The sequence below is a fragment of the Mauremys mutica genome, chromosome 4 (genome assembly GCF_020497125.1).
Source record: "Mauremys mutica isolate MM-2020 ecotype Southern chromosome 4, ASM2049712v1, whole genome shotgun sequence".
Lineage (NCBI taxonomy): Eukaryota > Metazoa > Chordata > Testudines > Geoemydidae > Mauremys > Mauremys mutica.
Genome location: NC_059075.1, coordinates 129,099,117 through 129,121,690, shown reverse-complemented (window position 1 = coordinate 129,121,690; position 22,574 = coordinate 129,099,117). Strand labels below are relative to the sequence as shown.

Genomic DNA, 22,574 nt, shown 5'->3' with positions numbered 1-22,574 from the left:
CCGCAGGCCCTAGGCTTTCTCCTCCCTGACCCCTGCCTTCAAATGGGCTGTGTGCACATGGCTGGCTGACTTATCCCGTGGGGCTTGGAGTATCTCAAGTCCTTGCCAAAATTGGAGCGGCTTATTACATGGAGTGTCAGTTCCTTGGGGGGCCTACACAATGGGGACCCAGTCCATGACTGGGGTGGTAGGTAGGCACTATTACTACTACTACTACTGACTGATGGGGGACGGGTGCCAGGCAGATCCAGGGGGAAAAGCACCTCCTAGTGGATCGCCAGCACCCTCTCCTGCAGCACCTCAGCATTCCGCTCAGTGTCCCATCGGGGGGGGGGGGGGGGCAGGGGAGGGCGAGGCAGTGCAGCACCCGGAGGTGGGCAGGGAAGGGAAGGCAGTGCAGCACCTGGGGGGGAGGGGGGCGGGAAGGGGGGGAGCAGGGGAGGGCAAGGCAGTGCAGCACCTGGGGGTGGGGGTGGGAAGGGACTGCTGGATATTTTGCTTTCCACCGCAGGAAGCTTTGAAGGCTTCCCAGATTCTCAGAGTGCCTGGCTCTTCGAGAGCTAGTTCCCATCTCCAGGCTGGGACACCAGAGCAGAGCAGGAAGGCAAGGCTGGGCGGAGACGAATACACACGAGATGCTTTATTGAGGCTACTGGACACAAACCGACTTCGCGGTCTCCCAGAATCCTGACCTGGAACCCGAACCCATGAACAGGGTCAACCCCACTGCACCCATGGGTCGAAACAAGACCCTGCCCAGGACTGCGAACCGGGAGGGGAAGGGGTCCTTTGTGCAGTGGGTCAGAAACTCAAGGCACAGTGTAACCCACATACCTCCGGGGTGTGGTGCTTTGTCTCATGTAGTGGCACCGAGACCACTTAGAGATTAATGATTCTGCTCCAGCCTTAGCGAAGGGCCATGTAGCTTTTAGCTCATGCATTAAGCTCCAGAGGTCCCAGGTTCCATCCCACTCGCTGACAACAGGGGTCTGTCGGTGTTACAACAGCTCCTGTCTACTGGCTGTCCCGGAATAAATCAATGCAGGACGGAGCAAGGAAGCCATCGGGGGCTATTACCATGAAATCTAGATGTGCAGAGACTCCAGCAACGATGGTCCAGAGGGGCCCATTTGTCATAACAAACCAGCTCTGCTCAGCCGCAGGCAAAGGGGGGAGCTGGGGCAATCGGAACCCGAGCGTCTCACCGAGTAGAAGGTGGGGGTTCCCTCTGCTCCCCTATTTTCTGGACTGACCCCCCCCATCCACTCTGCCCCCACCCCCAAGGGAATGGGAACAGCTCTCACTCTGCTGTGAACAGGATAAGAGATAAAAAGCTCTGCTCACGCCCCCACCCCCTGCATCGCCATGCAATACAAGTGCAAATGGCATTCTCCTCTTGTGCCAGTGCAAGCCAAGTCTCACTATTAGAATGTGTTACTATTTATATCACAATAGCACCTCTGAGCCCCAGTCACGGACCACGACCCCACTGTGCTAGGCGCTGGACAAACAACACAGACATGGTCCCTGCCCCAAAGAGCTTCCCGTCTAAGCAGCATTTCACCCCGCATGTGGCGGTGATACAGGAGAATATGCAAGGAGTGACCCTAACGAGCTTGTAAGTTACACAATCCCATTCCAGCCAAGCAAGGCAGGAGACAGGCGATCGGGGCAGGGAACATTTACCCTGTTGCCGGGAGCGACTCTCCCAGCCCAGGTGGGCGGACAAGACTCGCGCTATCACACTAAAAGTAGCAGCATGACCATTTCGGCACAAACTTTCCAGCCTAGGGGGTCAGGGAGGCTTCGGAGCCCGAGTCGCAACGGCAGCACTGCTGTTTTTAGTGCGCTGGGGCATGGCTGTCTGCCCAGGCCGGAGCCTGGCTCCCAGCCGCAGCAGAGACGTACCCTCAGTCCAAGTGCCTGCCGCTCCCAGCAGAGAGAGAGCGCTGATCTGCATTGAGAGCATTAACATTCCCCCCACCCCCCAGTGCAGACCCACAGGCAGACAACAACCTACATACACTCTGAGCAAGCCCCCGCCCCAGGAGCTGCAGGTCAGTAGTTCTGTGAACTGAAAACCAGACAGCCCCCAGTACTGGAGGTTCATACACACAGCTCAGGGCCAGGGTATTTCATTAGCAAGAAGCAGAGTGCACTGCTAGAGGCCAGTATTTGGCTGGCCGCAACCTGGACCAATTTGCACTGCTGAGCCCCTGATGTTACCCCAAACTAGGCCCTCCTGGATTCTGAGCCTGTTCCACGCATCTTACTACAGCTGATGTGCAGGAATCCCCAGCCGTAGGGCAAGTATCTGCCGGCTTTTTAACACCCCCCCCCCCCCCATCTGATTCATGCAGAAATCTGCCAGGACAATGAATCGCATTATCCCCATTGCCTTTGCTACACGCCCTGCTGCCATTCTCAGCTGCCTCACTGGGCCATGCTAACCTGCCCATCCCATTGGGAGCGCTGTGGTGAGGGATGGCAGCCGGGCATCATCCCAACCCCTCTCCCCTTCTTTGAGCCCACGCTAAGAACTCCAGCTGCTGCAATTCTAGCCCCGGCTCCCGTCCTGGGGCCCTGGCTCACCTGACCCTTCCTGGACAGTGTTTCCTCGCTGGTCAATAGAAGGCGCTGGGCCGGCCAGAGGAGAAACAAGGTCGGGCCAACAGTCCTGTAGCCAGCTGCCTTCTCAGCCACACACGAGGCCGAGGCTACCTGCTCCTGGGTCTCACTCCCTCAGTGCCTACAGCACCCTGAACACATGCTTTGCTTGATGGGGCAGCAGGTTTGCAAGAGCCCTTTGGCTGCCCCCAGAGGCAAGAAGGAAGCGTTGTCCTATTAAACCACAGCCACAGGGGGCACTGCAGGGCGCGAGGCTCTGAAGCCAGCCTGCCCAGCTGCCAGGGAAGGGAACTTCAGCGGAGTAGGGCAGAAACAGCCGCTCATTTGACTGTAAATATATTGCAGAAAAGGATGTAACCACTCTCGCAAGGGCCATAGGAGCAGAGGCAGGAATACAGCCAGTTAAGACCCCTCAAAGTCATCCCCTCCGTGTCACCCAGCATCATGTCCCTGTGCACTGTCAAACAGCTGCTACATGCCACCCCAGAGGTGGCTGCACTTCACCGTTTGAACGAGGCGACTGCCATGCGTACGACACGCTGTCTTGGCTTTCACAAATGCCTGCTTCACTTCAGGGTGAGTCCTGCCGAGTGCCACCGCTGTCCTGTTTCACCGAAAGCACCCCCTGGTTGCGGGCTTAGGGCTGGAAAGGCTTGTATCAGTCGGTGAGTTCGACAGCAAGCTCGTTGGGGCAGGGCCCTGCTTTTTGTTATGCAAGCATGCAGTGCCCAGCACAAAGGGGCCACATCTGTCCATCTAAGGCCCCCCATCAGCAGAGTCTGAGCACCCCCCAGTCTTCATTGTATTTATCCTCACCCAACCCCACCCCTCATGAAATAGGGCAGTGCTGCCATCTCCATTGGACAGATGGAGCCCCAGAGACACTAAGGGATTTGCTTGCTCAAGGTCAGGCAGGACATCAGGGTATCAAACCCGGGTCTCTGGCGAGCACCCTAACCACCGAGCCATCCTTCCACCCCGGAGCTGTGGTGGCTTCTCCAGCCCTGGCAATTTTTAAATCCAGAGGGGAGGTTTTTTTCAGAGCAATCTGCTCTTGGGTTTATGGTGGGGGCAGGTCTCCGCCCTGCACTATGCAGGGGTCAGACTGAATGGTCACTGCTCTCTTCCGGCTATGGACTCTATGAAAAACCGTAATGCACACAAGCGCCACTTGGCAAAAGGTTCAGCTCGATTCAGACTAAGGAACGGCTCTGGAGATGGATTGGCACCTTCTCATTGGAACGACAGGTCTATGGAGGTAGTACCTAATAGCCTGGCCTCACTGTGGCAGGTGCTGCACAGACACGGAATAGCTCACTGACCGAGCCCTGGAGGGCTCACACCCTACGCACAGACTTACACAGCTGTGATCACCACCAGGGTGATGCCTGCACAAGCCAAGAAGGAATGGGGGAGTTAGAGCTTTGGCAGGGACCCTTTAAAAACAGTCACTCACGGTTCTGTTGGACAGGACACATGTGCCTAAGGGATATGAACCTTCATGTTTCAGGGCATGCACCAGCCATTGACTGACAGGGGTCAGGAAGAAGCTCCCCCTATGGGCAGGTTATTCCATAATTGTCCACTAGGGGGCATTTCTTGTTCCTTGCTCTGAAGTACCTAAATACCTTTGAGGGCCAGAGCACTAGGGTGGCTGAGACAGACACAAACCCAGAGCAAGGGGGTGTTTGATCACGCCCCCGGGGGCGAGAGTTAAGAGCTCTCTATCACCCAGGCGCCCCTCCAACCAGCCCTTCCCGCTGCCACCACCAGCATCGCACAGCTGGTTTGGGGGAGGGGGCTGGCCCTGGCGCTCTGTGCTCAGACACACACAGGGGCGGATTCATTCTGTGCCTGCCAGACCCAGACGTGGGCCTCAGACCTGAGGCTGCTCCAGCCGAGAAAGAAGGGGCCTATTGGGAGCCATAACGGGAGGCTTTGTCCCTTGGTGGTAAAGGTCAGGACATCGAGGGATAACGCTCCCTCAGGCACTGCTCTCCAAGGGAGGAGGGAGGGGCCCACGACAAGTTAACAGCTCCCCCACTCCCTTCCTCCATCCCGCCACTTGCTGCAGCAAAGCCCTGGCTGCAAGAGAGGCCGGGGGTCCTTCACTCATTGCGCAGCTAGGGGCTTGGGTTTGCAGTCGCTGTCCCATGTCTACAGATGACCTATGCTGTTTGGAGCGGCTTTGAGAGCGACGCCACCCCAGGCTTGCGGCCGGGGCCTTTCCCGAGAGGAAGGTCCGTCAATTTCATGGGCAAGAGAGGTCTGGGTAGGTCAGGGGATGCTGCCAGCAAGCCCTGGCGAGGGGACATGACCTACCATGACCCTGGGAGAGCAGCACTGCAAGCCAGTGAAAAGCCCTGTGGCCCACGCAGACCTACCCGATGGCCCCTGGGTTTCCTTCAGGGAGACTCTCCTGGACTAGGCCAGCCCCATGGCAGGGACCCGCTGGATGGCCAGGCAGGCAGCAGTGCCACACTGAAGAGAACCAGGCGGCCAGCAGCCACCAGTACAGGGTTAGCAAAGCGCGCGGGTCAGAGCGAGCTGAGCAGGGAGGGAACCACAGCGCCTGATCCCAGCCGAGGCGCCTGTGACATCCATGGGCGCATTGCCCCTTGAGGGCCCCAGCAGAGCTGGGGGAAGAACTGAACGTTTGGTTTGGCAGCGGCTTCCTCCCTTGCCCCCCTCCAAAAAAAAAAATCCATTTGTGTTGAACAGAATCAAACTTTTTGGACTTTTCCATGAGTTGAAAGTGTCCATTTGGGGTCTGTTCCAGAGCAGGGGTTTGAACCTGGGTCTCCCACATCCCAGCTGAGTGCCCCGAACACCTGGCTGAAGGTTAGTAAGGGCAAGGGGGTGGGGTGGGGTGGGGAGAAGGGGCGGCACCTTCTCCTTTGGCCATCTTGTCAAGGGCCAAAATTATTCATGTCAAATATGCGCATTGTCTTGGGTTGGCCGAAACCGCATTGGTCAGCAAGCTGTCCGTGTGAAACATTTCACCGTGCTCTGGCCCACAAGGCAAGCCTTGGAAACGGACCACGGCAGATCCAGAAGAGGCTCCTGCCAACACGTTCGTGTGTCATAGGGCGAGGGGCAGATGGGAAGAGCGGCGTGACAGACTCAGTGCTGTATCAGAGGTGGGCAAAGCTGGGCATTGCCATTGCACAAAGACCAGCCAGCCCGGCCCAAATGACCTTCCCTTGGGTCAAGGAACAAAATGAGAAAAAAGGGAGGAAGGGCACTGGCCTGGAACTCCTGAGATGCAGGGTCAGCTTCCTGCTCCACCTCCAACTCCATGTGTGACTTTGGGCAAGTCACTCAGGGCTTGTCTACACAGGGAACTTAATCCAGATTAAATTCACACCCTGCCTTAAACCAGAAAAAGGCACTCTTAGCCCAGAACCAGAGTGTCCACATGGGGAGCTGTTCTGGCCAATTTCCCTAACTGGACAAACCCTTTAGTCGCTGTGCCTCAGTTTCCCCCGCTGTAAAATGGGAACAATGAAACTTGATCTCTTTTGTCAAGTGCTTTGAGATCTATGGACGACAAGTGCCAGAGAAGAGCTAGGTGTTGTTATCTGCGCAATGGGGATAACAGCACCACCCTACCTCACAGAGCTGTCTGAGGATAAAGACAGTAAAAGCCCTGCTGGGCTCAGATACTACACAACTGAGGGCCAGAGATGTGCAAGAGACAGATCACAGCCTGCACTTGCAATGACTGTCCGTAGAGATAAGCAGCCGAGTCCTTGCAGGTTTAAAGGGACAGACCGCAGAAAACAAAGGGGACGGCGTCCCCTGGGTCAGCACCCCAGTTCCTGCACAGCTTGGCCAACAAGCGGCTGGGTCTGAGCCCCACCCTCTCAGGCAGCAGAGAGAAATAGCAGGGCTTGATTTTTTTTCCTCCCAACATATTAACTCCGGTTAAAGCAGGATGCTGGGAATAAACCCGCTGTGTGCAGAAGGGAAGCCCGACAGACAGCGGCCGATCTGCTCAATGGGCCAAGCGCCCACATATCCAACCCATTTGAGTCATGGAAAATGAGCCGTCCCGGGAAAGCGACCCCCAGCACCTGCAGAGTGTGAGCCACGCGCCTGCTAAGAGAATCACCAGGGTACGGCAGGGTCACATGCTTAACCTCCAACCGAAACTGTGGCTACGGGGAAACCTGCTAGCGTTTAACATAGGCGGAAACAGCCCAGCTGCACACAGTTCTGCCCCCACTGCGCACCTCCCAACAGGGAGACCTCTGCAGCCGAGCCCTGAGTGACCTCCCATTGCAATCAGGCAGGTCCCAAGCCTCTCGGCTGTTTAATCTAACAACACGGTTGTATTTTGACAGCCTCTGGTAGAGGATATCCCCTCCGGGACCAAAAGGGCCTGCCTGACAAATGGGGGAAGGGCTGGGCAAAACAAGGAGCTTGCCTGCTTTTCAATTAGCACCAGGGTCCACTGGGAAAAGTGCCCCCCTCCCCCCCAATGTGTCAGATTCTTATTTTGAGCAGGGTGGTATCTTTTTAGAGCTTTGCCTTCTGTCATTTTCTCCCAGGACCTCCACCACAATTACGCTGCTTGACCATAATTAACATTGCTAAACCGTCAGGGTGACACTGTCAGAACTGCCACAGCCCAACAGTCCTGTAGCCTTAAAATGTCGCCTGATCCCCGTTTTCCACCTTGCAGGGTGCATCCCATGGACTAGCCCTGATCTCCATGGGGGGCTCCTTTTCCAGGCGAGATCCAAGCCCAGGAAAAGGAGGAGGATAACACACACACACACACACACACACACCTCTTTCGTCCTTAGTATAAAATTAAGGTTATTCAGATGGAAATTACCTGGTTCTTCTTGTGCAAGGCTGAAAGGCACCAAATAGGAATAGCTAAGTGTGTTTTGTCCCCTCTACTGGTTGGTCCGCATAGAGGATAAGAGTCTACTACTGCTGTCAATTACTGAAGTTACTTGGGATGTGTCAGGGTAACGGTCTATGCTTTGGAGCTGGAGGTGTTGGGTATGGAGATGGGGCAGGAGATATTCATAGTGCGGAGACGGAGCATCGCAAACAGCACCTGCTCCACTTTATGCTGTAAATGCACCATGAAAGAGCGAGTCTAGAGAACTTGGAGGCATTTCCACATGGGGTAGATACAGGGGGTAACATTTTCAAAAGCACCAAAGGGACTTAGATGCCTAAATCCCACTGACTTTCAATGAGCCCCTAAATAATTTTTCAATGTACTAATCGCAAAGCCAGTGAATGATGCCTGTCACTCCTGGGAAGAGGCTCCCAGACCCTGGAATAGTCTATCGTGTTTAAATCAAAGGGGGCACTGTCAGGTATTTTAGCCCCAAAATGTAGGTTTAGCAAAACCCAATACCAACGAGATATTTTTTCTAACTGACGTGAAAAACGTAGCTTAATGTGGCTGATAGAAGCCAGCTTTGTGAAACTCCGTCTCAGCCACACATCTAAGGCAAGTGACTTTTTACTGAGCAAGTCAGGTGCTCTTTATCCTTCCAGTATCATTGCACTGCACCGGAATGAGTCACCCGACTCCCTCCTAGCCGGCAGCGGAAAGGGTGGGTGTAGGGTGACCAGACAGCAAGTGTGAAAAATCGGGACAGGGGGTGGGGGGTAATATGAACCTATATAAGAAAAAGACCCAAAAATCGGGACTGTCCCTATAAAATCGGGACATCTGGTCACCCTAGGTGGGTGACTCGACGCTGCGCCCCCCCGGTGAGTTCCTATGACCGTTTTAAGCGGCCAATTTAAACCACTTCTCTGGAGCAATGGACACCAAACACACCACAGCACTCTGCTAGGGCATGGGAACCCGGAAGTGAAACTGACTAGCTCTGAAAGAGAAACTGACTGATCAAGTTGTCCCTGTCTAGTCTGGGTCAGATGGCACCAGGCAACAATTCCCTTGCAGCCAGGGCCGGCTCCAGGCCCCAGTAAGCCAAGCGCATGCTTGGGGCGGCATGCCGCGGGGGGCGCTCTGTTGGTTGCCGGGAGGGCGGCAGGTGGCTCCGGTGGACCTCCCGCAGGTGTGCCTGCGGAGGGTCCGCTGGTCCCGCAGCTCCTGGGGCCCCTGCCATTGGCTAGAACAGTTACATTTTCCAAGGAGCTTTTACTGAGTTTCCCTCATTTTCCTTCCAGCCTGTCCAGCTCTGTGTCCTCATCCCCTTCCCCAGCCCATGTCACCTCCCCCTCCTGCAACCCCATCCCCAGTGGTTTTGTAGCATGAAGAGCATCACAGCACGTCCCCTCCTCTCTGCCCCAGGAGGGGCGTGGGGGTGGGAGGGGCTCCTATTCTGCCATGCGCAGGGCTCACACCACACTGGGCTGAGAACCTGGGACCACAGCTCGAGCCAGTCGCTGAGGGGCTGCCGTTCAGCCTGCCTAGGGGGAAATCACACCCCCTGGGGAAGAGTAGCCAGTCAGGGGTGCTGCAGACGCAGCTTGGGGTGGCTCTATTCTCTCCTCCCCACTCCCATCCTGTGAGTAACGGGGCATGTCCCCCAACCCAGGGAGCCTGGCTGCAGCTCCCCCAGGCCTGGGAGGGCAGAACCCGAGAGGCTCACAGTGGGTCTGGAGGGAGCAGACCAGATGGGGAGGACAGGCAGGTGAGACGTCACTTTCATTTCCAGAGCCAACGACACACACACACACTTTTTCAGCCTACATTAGCGCTGGCCCTGCCAGGCTGCAGGCACCCTGTTCTCAGCCTCACTCACCCCATCCTGAGAGGGCATTGCCCCGAGCCGCAGCAGGACTGCCTGACTTCCTAAGGCCGCGGTGACAACGGACAACGTCAGCCCGCTAGGACTTTGTATCTAACCTGGCCAAGGGCAGGAGGCCACATAGACACCACCGACAGGGAGCCAGACCAGAGAGGCCCATCAGATCAGGAACGACCCCTTCCCACCGGTTCAGAGAGCCGACACAGCGCCCACTGTTCTGGTCTGGCTCAGATCCCAAATCACAAGACACTGATTCTTCTTCAATTGCAGAAAATGGGCTGCTCACAAGACCGAAGGAGTCTTGGGTCTAGCTTGGATCAGGATGCTGAAGACTATTTTAGGTAGTACTAAAAAAGCTACTGGATTATCTAAGGTATTTATATCCCTCCCCCAAATCATTGTATGCCTCATGAAACATGTATCCTCACGGTACAGCCAGGGGGCCTTACCCTCACCCCCATGCTCTTATCCCCGCGGGACTTGCCCAAGGTCACACACAGAGTTTGTGGCAGAGCAGGGAATTGAATGCAGTTCTTCTAAGTGCCAGGCAAGCACCTAAACCTCTGGGCCACCCATCCCTATTTCGATACAGGCCCCATTGAACAGGGGCTTTTACTCCTGCCTTTGGAAGACCCTCTGGGCCAGCCACATGGCCTTCAAGACAGACTCCCACCCCAGGAAGGGCCATCAGGGGGGAGGGATAGCTCAGTGGTTTGAGCATTGGCCTGCTAAACCCAGGGTTGTGAGTTCAATCCTTGAGAGGACCAAAAAAAACAAAGAAACAAACAAAACAAAAAAAACACACTGTCTGGGGATTGGTCCTGCTTTGAGCAGGGGATTGGACTAGATGACCTCCTGAGGTCCCTTCCAGCCCTGATATTCTATGATTCTATGAGAGCCCCACTCCAAGGAGCACTCTGTCAAGGGTTAATACTAGGAACATGCTGGACCCAGGCTGGCTGTGGGAGGTGGGAGAGCGTGTAATATGAACCCCTGGCTCTAGGCACCGAAGGACTTGAAACCCGAGGGTTAGTGAAACTCTGGGGGTTAGCCTGAAGTCAGTTACACCCATGAGGGCACAAAAAGCCATTCATTGCTCTCTTCCCTTAAGGGCTGGGGAGCTTCTCCAGGCAGGAGACAGCACCAAGTTCCTAACTATCTCTCTTCCCCCCAGCCCACAAAGCATTCCCCAGGGTTTAGAATACAGACCAGCAATGGAGGGTGAGAGACCAGGACCAGCCTGAGCTGCCTGTTCCATCCCCTGCACCTGGGGGATAAACCGAGCTGCTGTGAACTTCTCCAAACGCGGATGTGATGTCCCAGAGACCCACCTGTCGCAACGCCTTCAGATTCCCATCTAAGGCAGCTGCCACCTCCCCAAGCAGCTAATTCCACTTGTAATTTGAGTAAACGATCATCTAATTACCGCAGGAAAACATCCTCCCCACAGGATTCTGCAAACAGGGATCTAAGCAGCATGACACTAAGCCCACTGTGGACCCCAAATGGAGGAGGCAGGGAGCAGGGCTGCAGAGATAGCCCTCAGCCAGTCTAGCAGTTAGGGTCACAATGGAGCCCTGAGGCCTAGAGCCCTGGGCCCAGTTCTGGTCAGCCCATATCCAAGGGGGCAGAGCAGAGGGAGATGGGGTTCAGAGACAGGCCACAAGAGCCGCTCGTCTGAGGGACTGGGGCTGGTGAGCGTAGAGAGGGGACGTGAGGGCAGCATCCACAACGAATGAGACACAGACCCCGCTATTCAGCCCCTCTCCTAGTGGAAGGACGAGGGGACAGTCAATAGGATGAAAAAGCAGCATGTTTCAAAGAGATGGAAATACACACACACACACACACGGCCTGTGGAACTCACTGCCACAAGATTTCACTGAGCCCCAAAGCTTAGCGGGATTCACAACAGTCCGGCATTCCTATAGATGGTGAGATCCGCCAGCATTCTAGTGATGATTAAAGAGGCGGCAGATGTTGCCCCATGTCATGTCCCAGGGGCCAGCTAGAGGCTTTGGGATGCTCCCCAACTGGAGGATTTGCAACATGGGCAGCCTGCCTGCAGGTTTCAGCTCTCGCCTGTGGCCACTGCAGAGCTGCCTCCTTTGGTCACTAGGGCATCCCACCATGGTCATCTCCCTGGGCTCCCGTCAGTGCCCGCCCTGCACTCCCACAGCCCTCCCCACATACAGGTGCTTTCCATTGGAAACACACCAGGGCTGGCTCTGAAGCAGGGATCCCAGCCTGCTCCTCCTTGGCCAGGGTTATGAGAATCCGCACAGAAAGAGGCTTTGCCCACACATGCCAGTGCTAGGATCCTCTAAGGGTTATCACTCACTCAGAAGCCAGTTTCCACCACTGCTCCCAGTTTAAAAATCCTGGGATCATCACTGGTGTCTATGTTCATACTGGTCTGGCATCTTCCTTTAAACAAAATTATTATTTATTCAACTGTTTCAATCTTTTTTTCCTATAACAAACCAAACAAATGCTAGATGCCAACATCTACAACGAGCACAAAGACCAAGATCCTGGCCTGGCATCTCCCACACAATCCCAAGTCATCTTCTCTGCCCTGGGGGCACCCGGTGGCAGGGTCCTTCTAACACAGCAGTTGGCCAATTCTCATTCTGCCACCTGCACCAGAATGGCAGTAAGTGGAGGTGGAATTGGATTCAACTCCTCCCCTGCTGCCTTGAAAAGCCAAGAACCTCTTTGGTTTGCCAGCCAGCCTCATAGGAGATCTCAGACATCACAGACAGCCAAGCCCAGACCCTAATCCTCTCCCCCTGCCCCTCACAGCCAATCTCTGCTGGTAACGTTAGCACCACCTGTTTGACAGCAGAGATGCTAATGCCCCATCCTGAGCAGGCCTGGCAGTGCTTCTGCTCCCTTCCCCCAGCAACCCTGCTCCAAGGGGACATATGTTCTCAGCACAGCCCTGGCTCTTGCTCAGCATCACCCAGGGCCAGCGGGATGGGCTGCAATCAGCATGCACTCTGTTGGAGGAAAAGGCCCAGGAAGGGATGATCGAATTGTGGAGGTAAATGCGTGTTTACACAGGTGGTGTCAGAGAGAGGGCTTTGGATTCTTCGACCCTGGGATTTTGTTCCAGGAAGAAGAAAAGATGGGATCCACTAACGAAGTGAGGGAAGAGCACCTTCGCAGGCAGGCTTGCTAACCTAATGAGGAGGGTTTTATACTAGGTTCACTGGAGTATGGAGACCTAAGCCCTGAGGTAAGTGGGGAAGTGGGATACTGGGAGGAAACACAAGGAGGAGGGTGCAACAGGAGAGGCTTCCTGATTCATACTGAGAAACAGGGCAATTGGCTAGTTAGGTGCCTGTACACGAACGCAAGAAGCCTGGGAAAGAAGCAGGACGAACTGGAAGTCCAGGCACAGTCAAGGAACTATGATGTGACTGTAATAATAGAGACTTGGTGAGGTAACTCATGTGACTGGAGCACTGTCATGGATGGGTATAAACTGTTCACCTATTCTCCCCAGCCTGTCCTTCCTGGAGGCATTGCACTGTATGTAAGAGAGCAGTATGATTGCTCAGAGCTCCAGTATGAAACTGGAGAAAAGCCTGTTGAGAGTCTTTGGGTTAAGTTTAGAGGCGAGAGCAACAAGGGTGATGTCGTGGTGAGCGTCTGCTATAGACCACCAGACCAGGAGGTGGAGGCTTTCTTCGGACAACTAACAGAAGTTTCCAGATCACAGGCCCTGGTTCTCATGGGGGACTTCAATCATCCTGACATCTACTGGGAGAGCAATACAGCAGGGCACAGACAATCTAGGAAGTTTTTGGAGAGTGTTGGGGACAACTTCCTGATGCAAGTGCCAGAGGAACCAACTAGGGGCCGTGCTCCTCTTGACCAGCTGCTCACAAACAGCGAAGAATTAGTAGGGGAAGCAAAAGTGGATGGGAACCTGGGAGGCAGTGACCATGAGATGGTCGAGTTCAGGATCCTGACACAAGGAAGAAAGGAGAGCAGCAGAATACGGACCCTGGACTTCGGAAAAGCAGACTTTGACTCCCTCAGGGAACTGATGGGTAGGATCCCCTGGTACGCTAATATGAGGGGGAAAGGAGTCCAGGAGAGCTGGCAGTATTTTAAAGAAACCTTACTGATGGCGCAGGAACAAATCATCCCAATGTGCAGAAAGAATAGCAAATATGGCAGGCGACCAGCTTGGTTTAACAGAGAAATCTTTGGTGAGCTTAAAACACAAAGGAAGCTTACAAGAAGTGGAAACTTGGACAGATGACTAGGGAGGAGTATAAAAATATTGCTTGAGCATGCAGGGGTGTAATCAGGAAGGTCAAAGCACAATTGGAATTGCAGCTAGCAAGGGATGTGAAAGGTAACAAGAAGGGTTTCTTCAGGTATGTAAGCAACAAGAAGGTGGTCAGGGAAAGTCTGGGACCCTGACTGAATGGGGGAGGCAACCTAGTGACAGAGGATGTGGAAAAAGCTAATGTACTCAATGCTTTTTTTGCCTCAGTCTTCACAGACAAGGTCAAATCCCAGACTGCTGCAATGGGCAGCACAGTATGGGGAGGAGGTGAGCAGCCCTCAGTGGTGAAAGAACAGGTTAAGGACTATTTAGATAAGCTGGACATGCACAAGTCCATGGGGCCAGATGTGCTGCATCCGAGGGTGCTGAGGGAGTTGGCTGATGCGATTGCAGAGCCATTGGCCGTTATCTTTGAAAACTCATGGCGATGGTGGGAGGTCCCGGATGACCGGGAAAAGGCTAATGTAGTGCCCATCTTTAAAAAAGTGAAGGAGGAGGATCTGGGGAACTACAGGCCAGCCAGCCTCACCTTAGTCCCCGGAAAAATCATGGAACAGGTCCTCAAGGAATCAATTCTGAAGCACTTAAAGGAGAGGAAAGTGATCAGGAACAGTCAACATGGATTCACCAAGGGCAAGTCATGCCTGACTAACCTGATTGCCTTCTATGAGGAGATAACTGGCTGTGTGGATATGGGGAAAGCGGTGGACGTGATATATCTTGACTTTAGCAAAGCTTTTGATACTGTCTCCCACAGTATTCTTGCCAGCAAGTTAAAGAAGTATGGATTGGCTGAATAAACTATAAGGTGGATAGAAAGCCGGCTAGATCATCGGGCTCAACAGGTAGTGATCAACAGCTCGATGTCTAGTTGGCAGCCAGTATCAAATGGCATGCCCCAGAGGTTGGTCCTGGGGCCAGTTTTGTTCAATATCTTCATTAATGATCTGGATGATGGGATGGACTGCACCCTCAGCAAGTTTGAGGATGACACTAATCTGGGGGGAGAGGTAGATACACTGCAGGGTAGGAATAGGGTTCAGAGTGACCTAGACAGATGGGCCAACAGAAATCTCATGAGGTTCAACAAAGACAAGTGCAGAGTCCTGCACTTAGGAGGGAAGAATCCCATGCACTGCTACAGGCTAGGGACCGACTGGCTAAGCAGCAGTTCTGCAGAAAAAGACCTGGGGATTACAGTGGACGAGAAGCTGGATACGAGTCAGCAGTGTGTCCTTGTTGCCAAGAAGGCTAACAGCATATTGGGCTGCATTAGCAGGATCATTGCCAGCAGATTGAGGGGACGCGATTATTGCCCTCTATTCAGCACTGGTGAGGTCACATCTAGAATACTGGATCCAGTTTTCAGCTCCCCACTACAGAAAGGATGTGGACAAATTGGAGAGAGTCCAGTGGAGGACAAGGAAAATGATCAGGGTGCTGAGGTACATGACTTATGAGGAGAGACTGCTTATTTAGTCTGCAGAAGAGAAGAGTGAGGGGGGATTTGATAGCAGCCTTCAACTACCTGAAGGGGGGTTCTAAAGAGAACGGAGCTCGGCTGTTCTCAGTGGTACTAGCTGACAGAACAAGGAGCAATGGTCTCAAGTTGCAGTGTGGGAGGTCTAGGTTGGATATTAGGAAAAACTATTTCACTAGGAAGGTGGTGAAGCACTGGAATGGGTTACCTAGGGAGGTGGGGAATCTCCATCCTTAGAGGTTTTTAAGGCCTGGCTTGACAAAGCCCTGGCTGGAATGATTTCGTTGGGGTCTGTTCTGCTTTGAGACCTCCTGAGGTCTCTTCCAACCTTAATCTTCTATGATTCTATGCACCCACACAAGACCCAGGCTGTTCCCTCTGGCTACACATCTCTCTCCACCCCACCTGCAAAGCTAGTGGCAAATTCAAACCAGAGCCAGCCCCTGTGGCTGTAGGGGGTGTGCACCCTTCCCACCTGACAGGGCAGAGGGGTGCAGCCCCAGCAGCTGTGGGGATAACAGGCACTCGGGCTGGCCACGAGCGATTCAGCAGCCCGGTTAGGGGAAGGCTGCGTGTTTCAGCAGTGTGTTTAGAAGAGCGCCTGAGGTCTGGAGGTTGCAGGGTTTAAATAAACTTGAAATCTGACTCGACTTCCTTCCCCAATTTCACAAGCTCCATTTCCTGGCCCTTCTCGGGCACGCTCAGCTGCTGCAGGAAATGCTGGGCTAGGGACTTTGGGGGTAGTTTTGTTTTTTTAAAGATATTTGAAAAGTTCTTTGACATGCAGCACAGATGCTTTTGTGAAGAACTCCCCTACCCCAAAGCAGCTCTGGGAGGGTCAAATCCCCTGCCCGGCCTCCCCAGACACCCCCACCCCCATACACACACACATACATCAAACCCAGGGCACACAAAGAAACAACAGCACTCAGTGGGCTCCATCACACCAGCCCCATGTGGATCTGCTTCCTGGACCTGGGGGCATCCTCTATTGACACAAACAAGCCTGGAGGGCCGGCCTGGCCATGGGAGAGGGAGCCTGGGTCTGCTCCCATGAGTCCAGTGGGGCCTGGAGTCTGTCCACCAGCGGCCGCACCGCCAGCCCTGTTCCGAGGGCAGGCTCCTGACGGTTTGTTGATGACCAGTGAGTCCTTGGGACTTGTGATATCATAAACCTAGTCGTTCTGCGGTCACACACACAGTCATCCAGGGAAGAGAGACAACCTGACTCTCAGCGGTAAAAGAAGTAGGAAAACAGTAAACAAAAGCAAAACTAGCAGCTTATAGGCCTTCCTCCTACTGCACGTCATTAGATGAACCAAAAAGGGGCCTAAACCCCATGGTTTGCTCACCCTTCTGCCCTCAAGTTTGCAGGACAGGCCTGGCTTCATCTCTGCAGCAGAACAGCAGGCAGTCCAGCCCTTGGGCATTTTAAACAGAAAGGAGGGTTTTTCGCTTGCGTTATCATGAGAGGAGATTAAAAAGGCATCTGGATAAGCAGCGAGCTGGGGAGCCAACAAGGCCAGCTCAGCTACATGAACAGAAGCTGGCCACATCACTGCCTGTCATACGCCTGTCTGTGCCTGGAACCAGCAGCCATTCAAGAAAGCACCATTATCTTAGCTGGATTTTGCTTTGATGCGTAAAGTGCATCCATGTAACAAACTCGTCTCTCGCCCTGTTGCTTTTGGAAGCTGGGCTCTTTGATCTGGATCAGGTGTTGTTGTTTGTTTGGTTTTTTTGAAGGGTTTTGCTGCATTTAGGTAATAATTGGAGATATACCAATCTCCTAGAACTGGAAGGGACCTCGAAAGGTCATCGAGTCCAGCCCCCTGCCTTCACTAGCAGGACCAATTTTTTTGCCCCAGATCCCTAAGTGGGCCCCTCAAGGATTGAACTCACAACCCTGGGTTTAGCAGGCCAATTTCTGTAGATGGCGCTGGGATTCCCCTCCCCCATGCACTGAAAACTCAATTCCACAGGTCTGGACTTTCCAAGCAGGTGCTGGAGCAGCTTCGGTGGTGTCCCATCCAGCCTGACAGATCCTCCCTACAAGGCCAGTCTGCAAAGCCCCTTCCTCCCCTCAGGGAGCCCTGGCTCCAGCACCAACTCTCACAAGGAACTGCTCACCAGTGGGCATAAGGGGTTAACAGCCTGGTCCGAACCAGAACCATGGACCACGGGCTCCTTCTCCCTTGATGCCGCAGCTCCCACCTCCACATGGCAGCCACACTCAGGCAGCTCCTGGGAGCAGTGTTCTTGGGAGGCCACACTCAGGAGGGCCATACAAGCACCTCCATAGCTGTGTGGCCCCAGGATCCACAGGAACTGGTGGGACCATGTAGCACAGTAGAAGCCAGGGGTACCCCAAAGATCCTGTGAATTCTGAGTCAGGGTGGATCCATGGACTGAGGTGCAGGGTCTGAATGCTCAACTGCAAGTCCTGAAGGTCATGGGTTCAAGTGTCGCTTGATCTCACCCTGAAAGGCCACCTCCAGTTCACCCAGCTGCGTACCAGGTACCTGATCCATTGGGGCGGGGTGGGGCAGTTGGACAGGATGCTGGCCACATGGTTCTCTTGCCAGAGCTATGAAACTGACCTGCCTTGATCGCAGCCCAATGAGCCATTGGCTGGGTGAATTTTGACTTTGTGCACCCATGAGCTAAGTGGGGGTAGAACCTCTGGCCATTGCACCCCCTTCTTTCCCATGCCAAAGGCAGCTTTTCAAACCCCTCTGCCTTCCAGGGAGCCAGAACCTCCCAGATAGGGTCACGCTGCAGAGATGCGTCTCCCCACTTCTGCATACACAGGCACCCGTTCATGCACAGAGGGGGGCATGCCAGAGTCCAGCTGCTCCCTGCTGGCTGGAGAAGGGAGGTTTAATATCAATCCAAGGGCTGTGATCCCACAGTCTGATTGAAAATGGGGATAAAGCTCTCAGCACCCCACCCCCCAGGGCACAGAGTCATTAGTGTCTGTCTGGGTCTTAGCAGATAATGCGCTACAGATTTCCAAGTGCCCAGCACGGTTTGCAGGGTAGTTGGACAGCCTCCCCCGGCCAACACACTGAAACCCCAGTCCTAGCTCTGTGTTTGTATCAGCCAGAAAGCGCTAGGACCTTCCATGGCCCAGGCCGGTGTTCGGGAACCTGTCTGCACTGTTCCGGCACAGTGCTGCAATCCTGCCTCGCTGTCCCATTGGCCTTATCATTACAGTTTATTTCTAAATCCCCTCCTTTGTCCTGCCAATTCACCTTCAGCTTCCAAAGCATGCACCCCACTCACCCCTTGCCACCCCCAAACCAGCTTTCATTGGCCAGATCAGCTGCAAATGAACCAATATCTGGAGCTAGGAGAGGCTCATCTCTAAAGACAATGGAGCACAGGGCAGACTGGGTAAGGATCAGACTGAGAACCCACAGAGCTCACACATACACTCCCCCCCACCCTCCAGCTCTTCTGCACATCCTTGGGCCACTGAGGGGTTTCAAAAGCCACCCACCAGCAATGCTCCCACGTGAGTCTGAGAATTAAAATAACCCCTCTAGTAGACACAGGCTAATGGGGATTAGGGCACAGCCGATTATAAAGGCCCACAACACTCCTCCTCCGGGGCTACAGCCATCCTTTCACCTCTGAAAGGGGAAGCCCCCAACAGCCCAGATTGGGGGCTTTTGTTAGAGGATCTGTCCTGAAAGAAATGCAAGATGAATGACAGGTAGGTCTCTGACCAGTGGGAGACCTCTGGGCTCAGGCACACATGGGAGTGTAGGGGCACCAGTGTAACCCCCCAGGGGAGACCATTTAAACCAGTGCAACAGAGTAACAGTGCAGGTTACCTGGGCTAAGATTCCAGAGCAGACAAGGTCTTGTCTCCCACAGCAGTATCCGGCCCTCCCCCTGATGTCAGGGGCTTGGGCTGCTCCACTTAAGGGGTTCTCATTGACTCCACTCCAGATTTACACCAGCTCAAGCTAGATCAGAACCAGGGCCACCAGGTTCATCCTCTCCTGAGCTAGGGGGAGGGAAGAGTTGCATCCCAGGTAAAAACACAGGAGATCTGGGTAAGCTGGGGTGCAGGGTAGCTCCCATTGATGGCCATTTCTCAGACACACTGCATTTAAAATGCTGCATTTAAAATAGTCTCTTGCATCATCAGTCTAGCATTAGCTGCCAGCCGTCTCCCAGAGGGGTGTGCAGCACTCCCTGAGGGCAGAGATCTCACCCCCATCACAGAAGACAATGGAAAACAGAGAGGTTACCACTATAACCAAGGCAGGGACAAGAATTTGGAGAGACTATTGGGCTCTGTCTACACAGCCTGGCCCAATCAGATTCAAAACCAATTCAGCTGGACCATATTTCAGAGAATTCCTATGGAGACCAACTCCCCAGAAAGACCAGGTTTAAATAACAGGGCTTCCAATCCTGCCTCAGTTAGACCCCCAGAACCCTCGGTGGTTTTAGTACAAGCGTGCACAGCACTGGGGCTTTAAGAGAGCCCAGGCCAGGGTCACTTGAACAGGGTGATCCAGCAGCCAGGCTCCCGGGTTTGGTGACCACTCAGCACGGGGCAGATGGTCACCTCTGTGCAGACCGAGCCGAAGGGGAAGTGCTGCCCAGGGCCAGAAGTCAGAGCTTATCGTCCACACCAGGACAGCGGCTCAGCCTGCAAAGGACTTGCATCCCCTCCCACCTGCCCCAGCGCTGGTCTCCCCATGGAGCATCAGCTCTGGTGTGCTTTCCACATGATACCTCAATAAGATGCACTTATACAGTGGGGTCTCCCTCCCTCACCCCACCCCTCCTTTCTTGGCAACGAGCAGCAATGAAAATGACAGACGGCTCCAGGATCCTAGTGGCTGCACTCAGAATACACCCAGCCCGGCGGCTTCAACAAAGAACCCCCGAATTTGACAAGGGCTCTGCAATCCTCCTTGAGACCCAGTGCCGATACCTTACTAGAAATCTTGCCGCAGTTTCTTCCCTAATGCCCCGTTCACCCTAACACCACCTAGAGCCACCCAGCACAGTTCACAATAATCCCATTAACTGCAAACAATGTAGGTGCCATTTACGGATCCCTTATTAAAAAAAAAATCAAATGCAAAATCTCTTCCCTATTGTTCCTGGGCCAGGAGGAAGCACAAAGGATGCTGAAATGATGCACTGTCTCCAACCTTCCCACTAAAGCAGGAGAGTCGCACCTTCGGGGCGGATAAAGGGACTGCTGCAGCCACATTTGTCACTGATTGCATTTAAAACACACAAAATGGCCATGAAACAAGCAATTTGAGGAGTGAAAGCTGCAAAGCGGAAACCCGCAGGGGAGAACAAGGTAAAGCAGTATTGACATTCAACAATGACATTTGGGATGTTCTCCCCCACCTCCAGAAGGCCACTCAGACCCAGGGAAGAGAAGAGTCCTGGTTACAACAGATTAACACCAAATTATTACAAAAAGGAGCAGCTCCTGCCAAACAAAACAAAACAACCCCCCCCCCCAAACTGTCAGACCAGGAAAGGGATTTTTGGTGGAGAGAGATAAAGGGGGTCATCCAGCCCTCAGGGAAACAGGCAACTCTCGTTGTACCAACCCAGGGCTTTGTTTGGCTACAAAAATATAACAAGGACACGCAAGTCGGAGAGGAAACCCAGCAAACAGCTAGGCTGGTGTGTGAAATACAGGATTTCCTCACTGGTTATCTTTTAGAATGGTCAGCGCACCCGGATTGAGAGAGGCAGAGAGCAGCCCAGTGTTTTCTCAGAAGACAGAACAATATTGATCTGTGCATCAGAAACACACATCCTAGACAACACACACAACACCCCCTAGGCAAAAACCAGAACAATGTCTTGCTGTGGAGCTGATCAGTGCCTAGCCAGACACCAGATAAAGCTCACACAACCCACCCCCAGTGCAAGGCACACAACAGACCAGTATTGATCTGCACCCCACCCCCATGCAGTCCCCCCAGGATTTTGCACCTTTGTTTAACCCCATGAAACCGCAGCAGCAGGAGGAAGGGGCGAGCCCGCAGAAGGGGCTGGAGCAACACAAGGTACCTTTGTCTGCCCCCCTGTCCACCCATCACCCCACTTCTCGGCGCCAGCCCCGCACCGCGGCCGCTTACCTCACCGCCACCTGGACGCAGCAGTCCCCGGGGGCCGCCATGCCCGCGGCCTCTCACCACCCCAGCCGCGGCGTGTCTTGCAGGCGGGGCGGGGGGTCCCGGGGCCGGAGCCGCCCCGGTTCAGCTGGGGACGGGCGCAGCCAGGGGGTGTGTGCGGCGGCTGCAGGGGGCGAGGTCATACTGAGCTCCGGCCGCGCGGGGCTGAGCGGGGCGCTGCTCCCCCCGCCCCCGCGGAGAGATGCTGAGCCGGGCGCAAGCTCCGCCGTGAAACTGACAAGCGGCGGAGCCTGAAACTGAGCCGAGCGCCGGAGCCAGCCCAGCTGCGGCGCGTGGAGCCGAGCCAATCCGCACCGGGGGGGGGGCGGGGCCGGGCTGGGCCGGGCCGGCTTTAAAAGGCTGGGCCTGTGACCCGGTCTGAGTGACACACCCGCTCTGCCGCTACCCCCCAGTGGTGCCGCTGTTCAGTATAGGGTGACAAGACAGCAAGTGTGAAAAATCGGGATGGGGGGTAATAGGTGCCTATATTAAAAAAAAATCCCAAATAGCGGGACTGCACCTATAAAATCAGGACAGCTGGTCACGCTATGTTCAGTACCAGAGCAGAAATTGGCCCAATAAAAGCTATTCCCTCAGCCCCCCACTCCCGTCTCCCTGGTGAGTGAGAAAGACCCCGCCCCCATTCCCCTCCCCTGGGGGGTGAGGGAGCCAGGCAGGCTGTCCATGAAGGGGCGTGCAAGAGAGACACACACTGCTGAGCTCTAAACCCTGTTTCTCAAGGACCGGTCCATGGACCAGCACTGGACCCTGAGATCTCCCTGACACAGCTGAGGAAGGCAGCAAGCCAGGCCCTGGTGTCAAAGGGGTTGAAAAATGAGACCCAGAGACACCCTAGAAGTGTAAATCAGTGCCCATGGCTGTGAACTAGTTCCCAGGACTGTGCATTAGCCAGCGTGTTGTGGCCTTAGTCAAGCTGGGAGCTGTGGACACAGGGTGTCAGCTCACAGCACAAACACAACCCAGCTCCCTCGTTTGTTATATAACTGCCCCAGGGCAGGCCGTGTATTGAGGATCCTGGTGTGTCAGATGCACCACTGCCCCCTGCTGGCTCATGGGAGCAGCATCTCCTGGTGGGGTGAGATGAGGTGGGGGCACTTCCCCTTGAGCCTGTTGTAAGCTCCCCAGCTGGGCCTGGAAACTGGGTTCTCACCCAGCCTTTCCTTTAACTCCAGAGGCTTGTAGGTCCCGGGTCCTAGGCTCTGGGGGCTGGAGACCAG

The 22,574-nt window shown here is 54.4% G+C and overlaps 1 protein-coding gene across 2 annotated transcripts in view; it reads right to left on the bottom strand.

The window, feature by feature from the left end:
* KIF21B (kinesin family member 21B) overlaps positions 1 to 21,613 on the bottom strand; it is a 79,639-nt gene extending 58,026 nt beyond the window's left edge. For both annotated transcript variants that reach the window (XM_045014650.1, XM_045014651.1), the window contains exon 1: positions 21,301 to 21,613. In XM_045014650.1, coding sequence (XP_044870585.1) covers positions 21,301 to 21,341 — 41 coding nt within the window. In that variant the 5' untranslated portion in view covers positions 21,342 to 21,613. The remainder of the gene's footprint in view (positions 1 to 21,300) is intronic.
* Between the last annotated feature and the right edge of the window lie 961 nt (positions 21,614 to 22,574).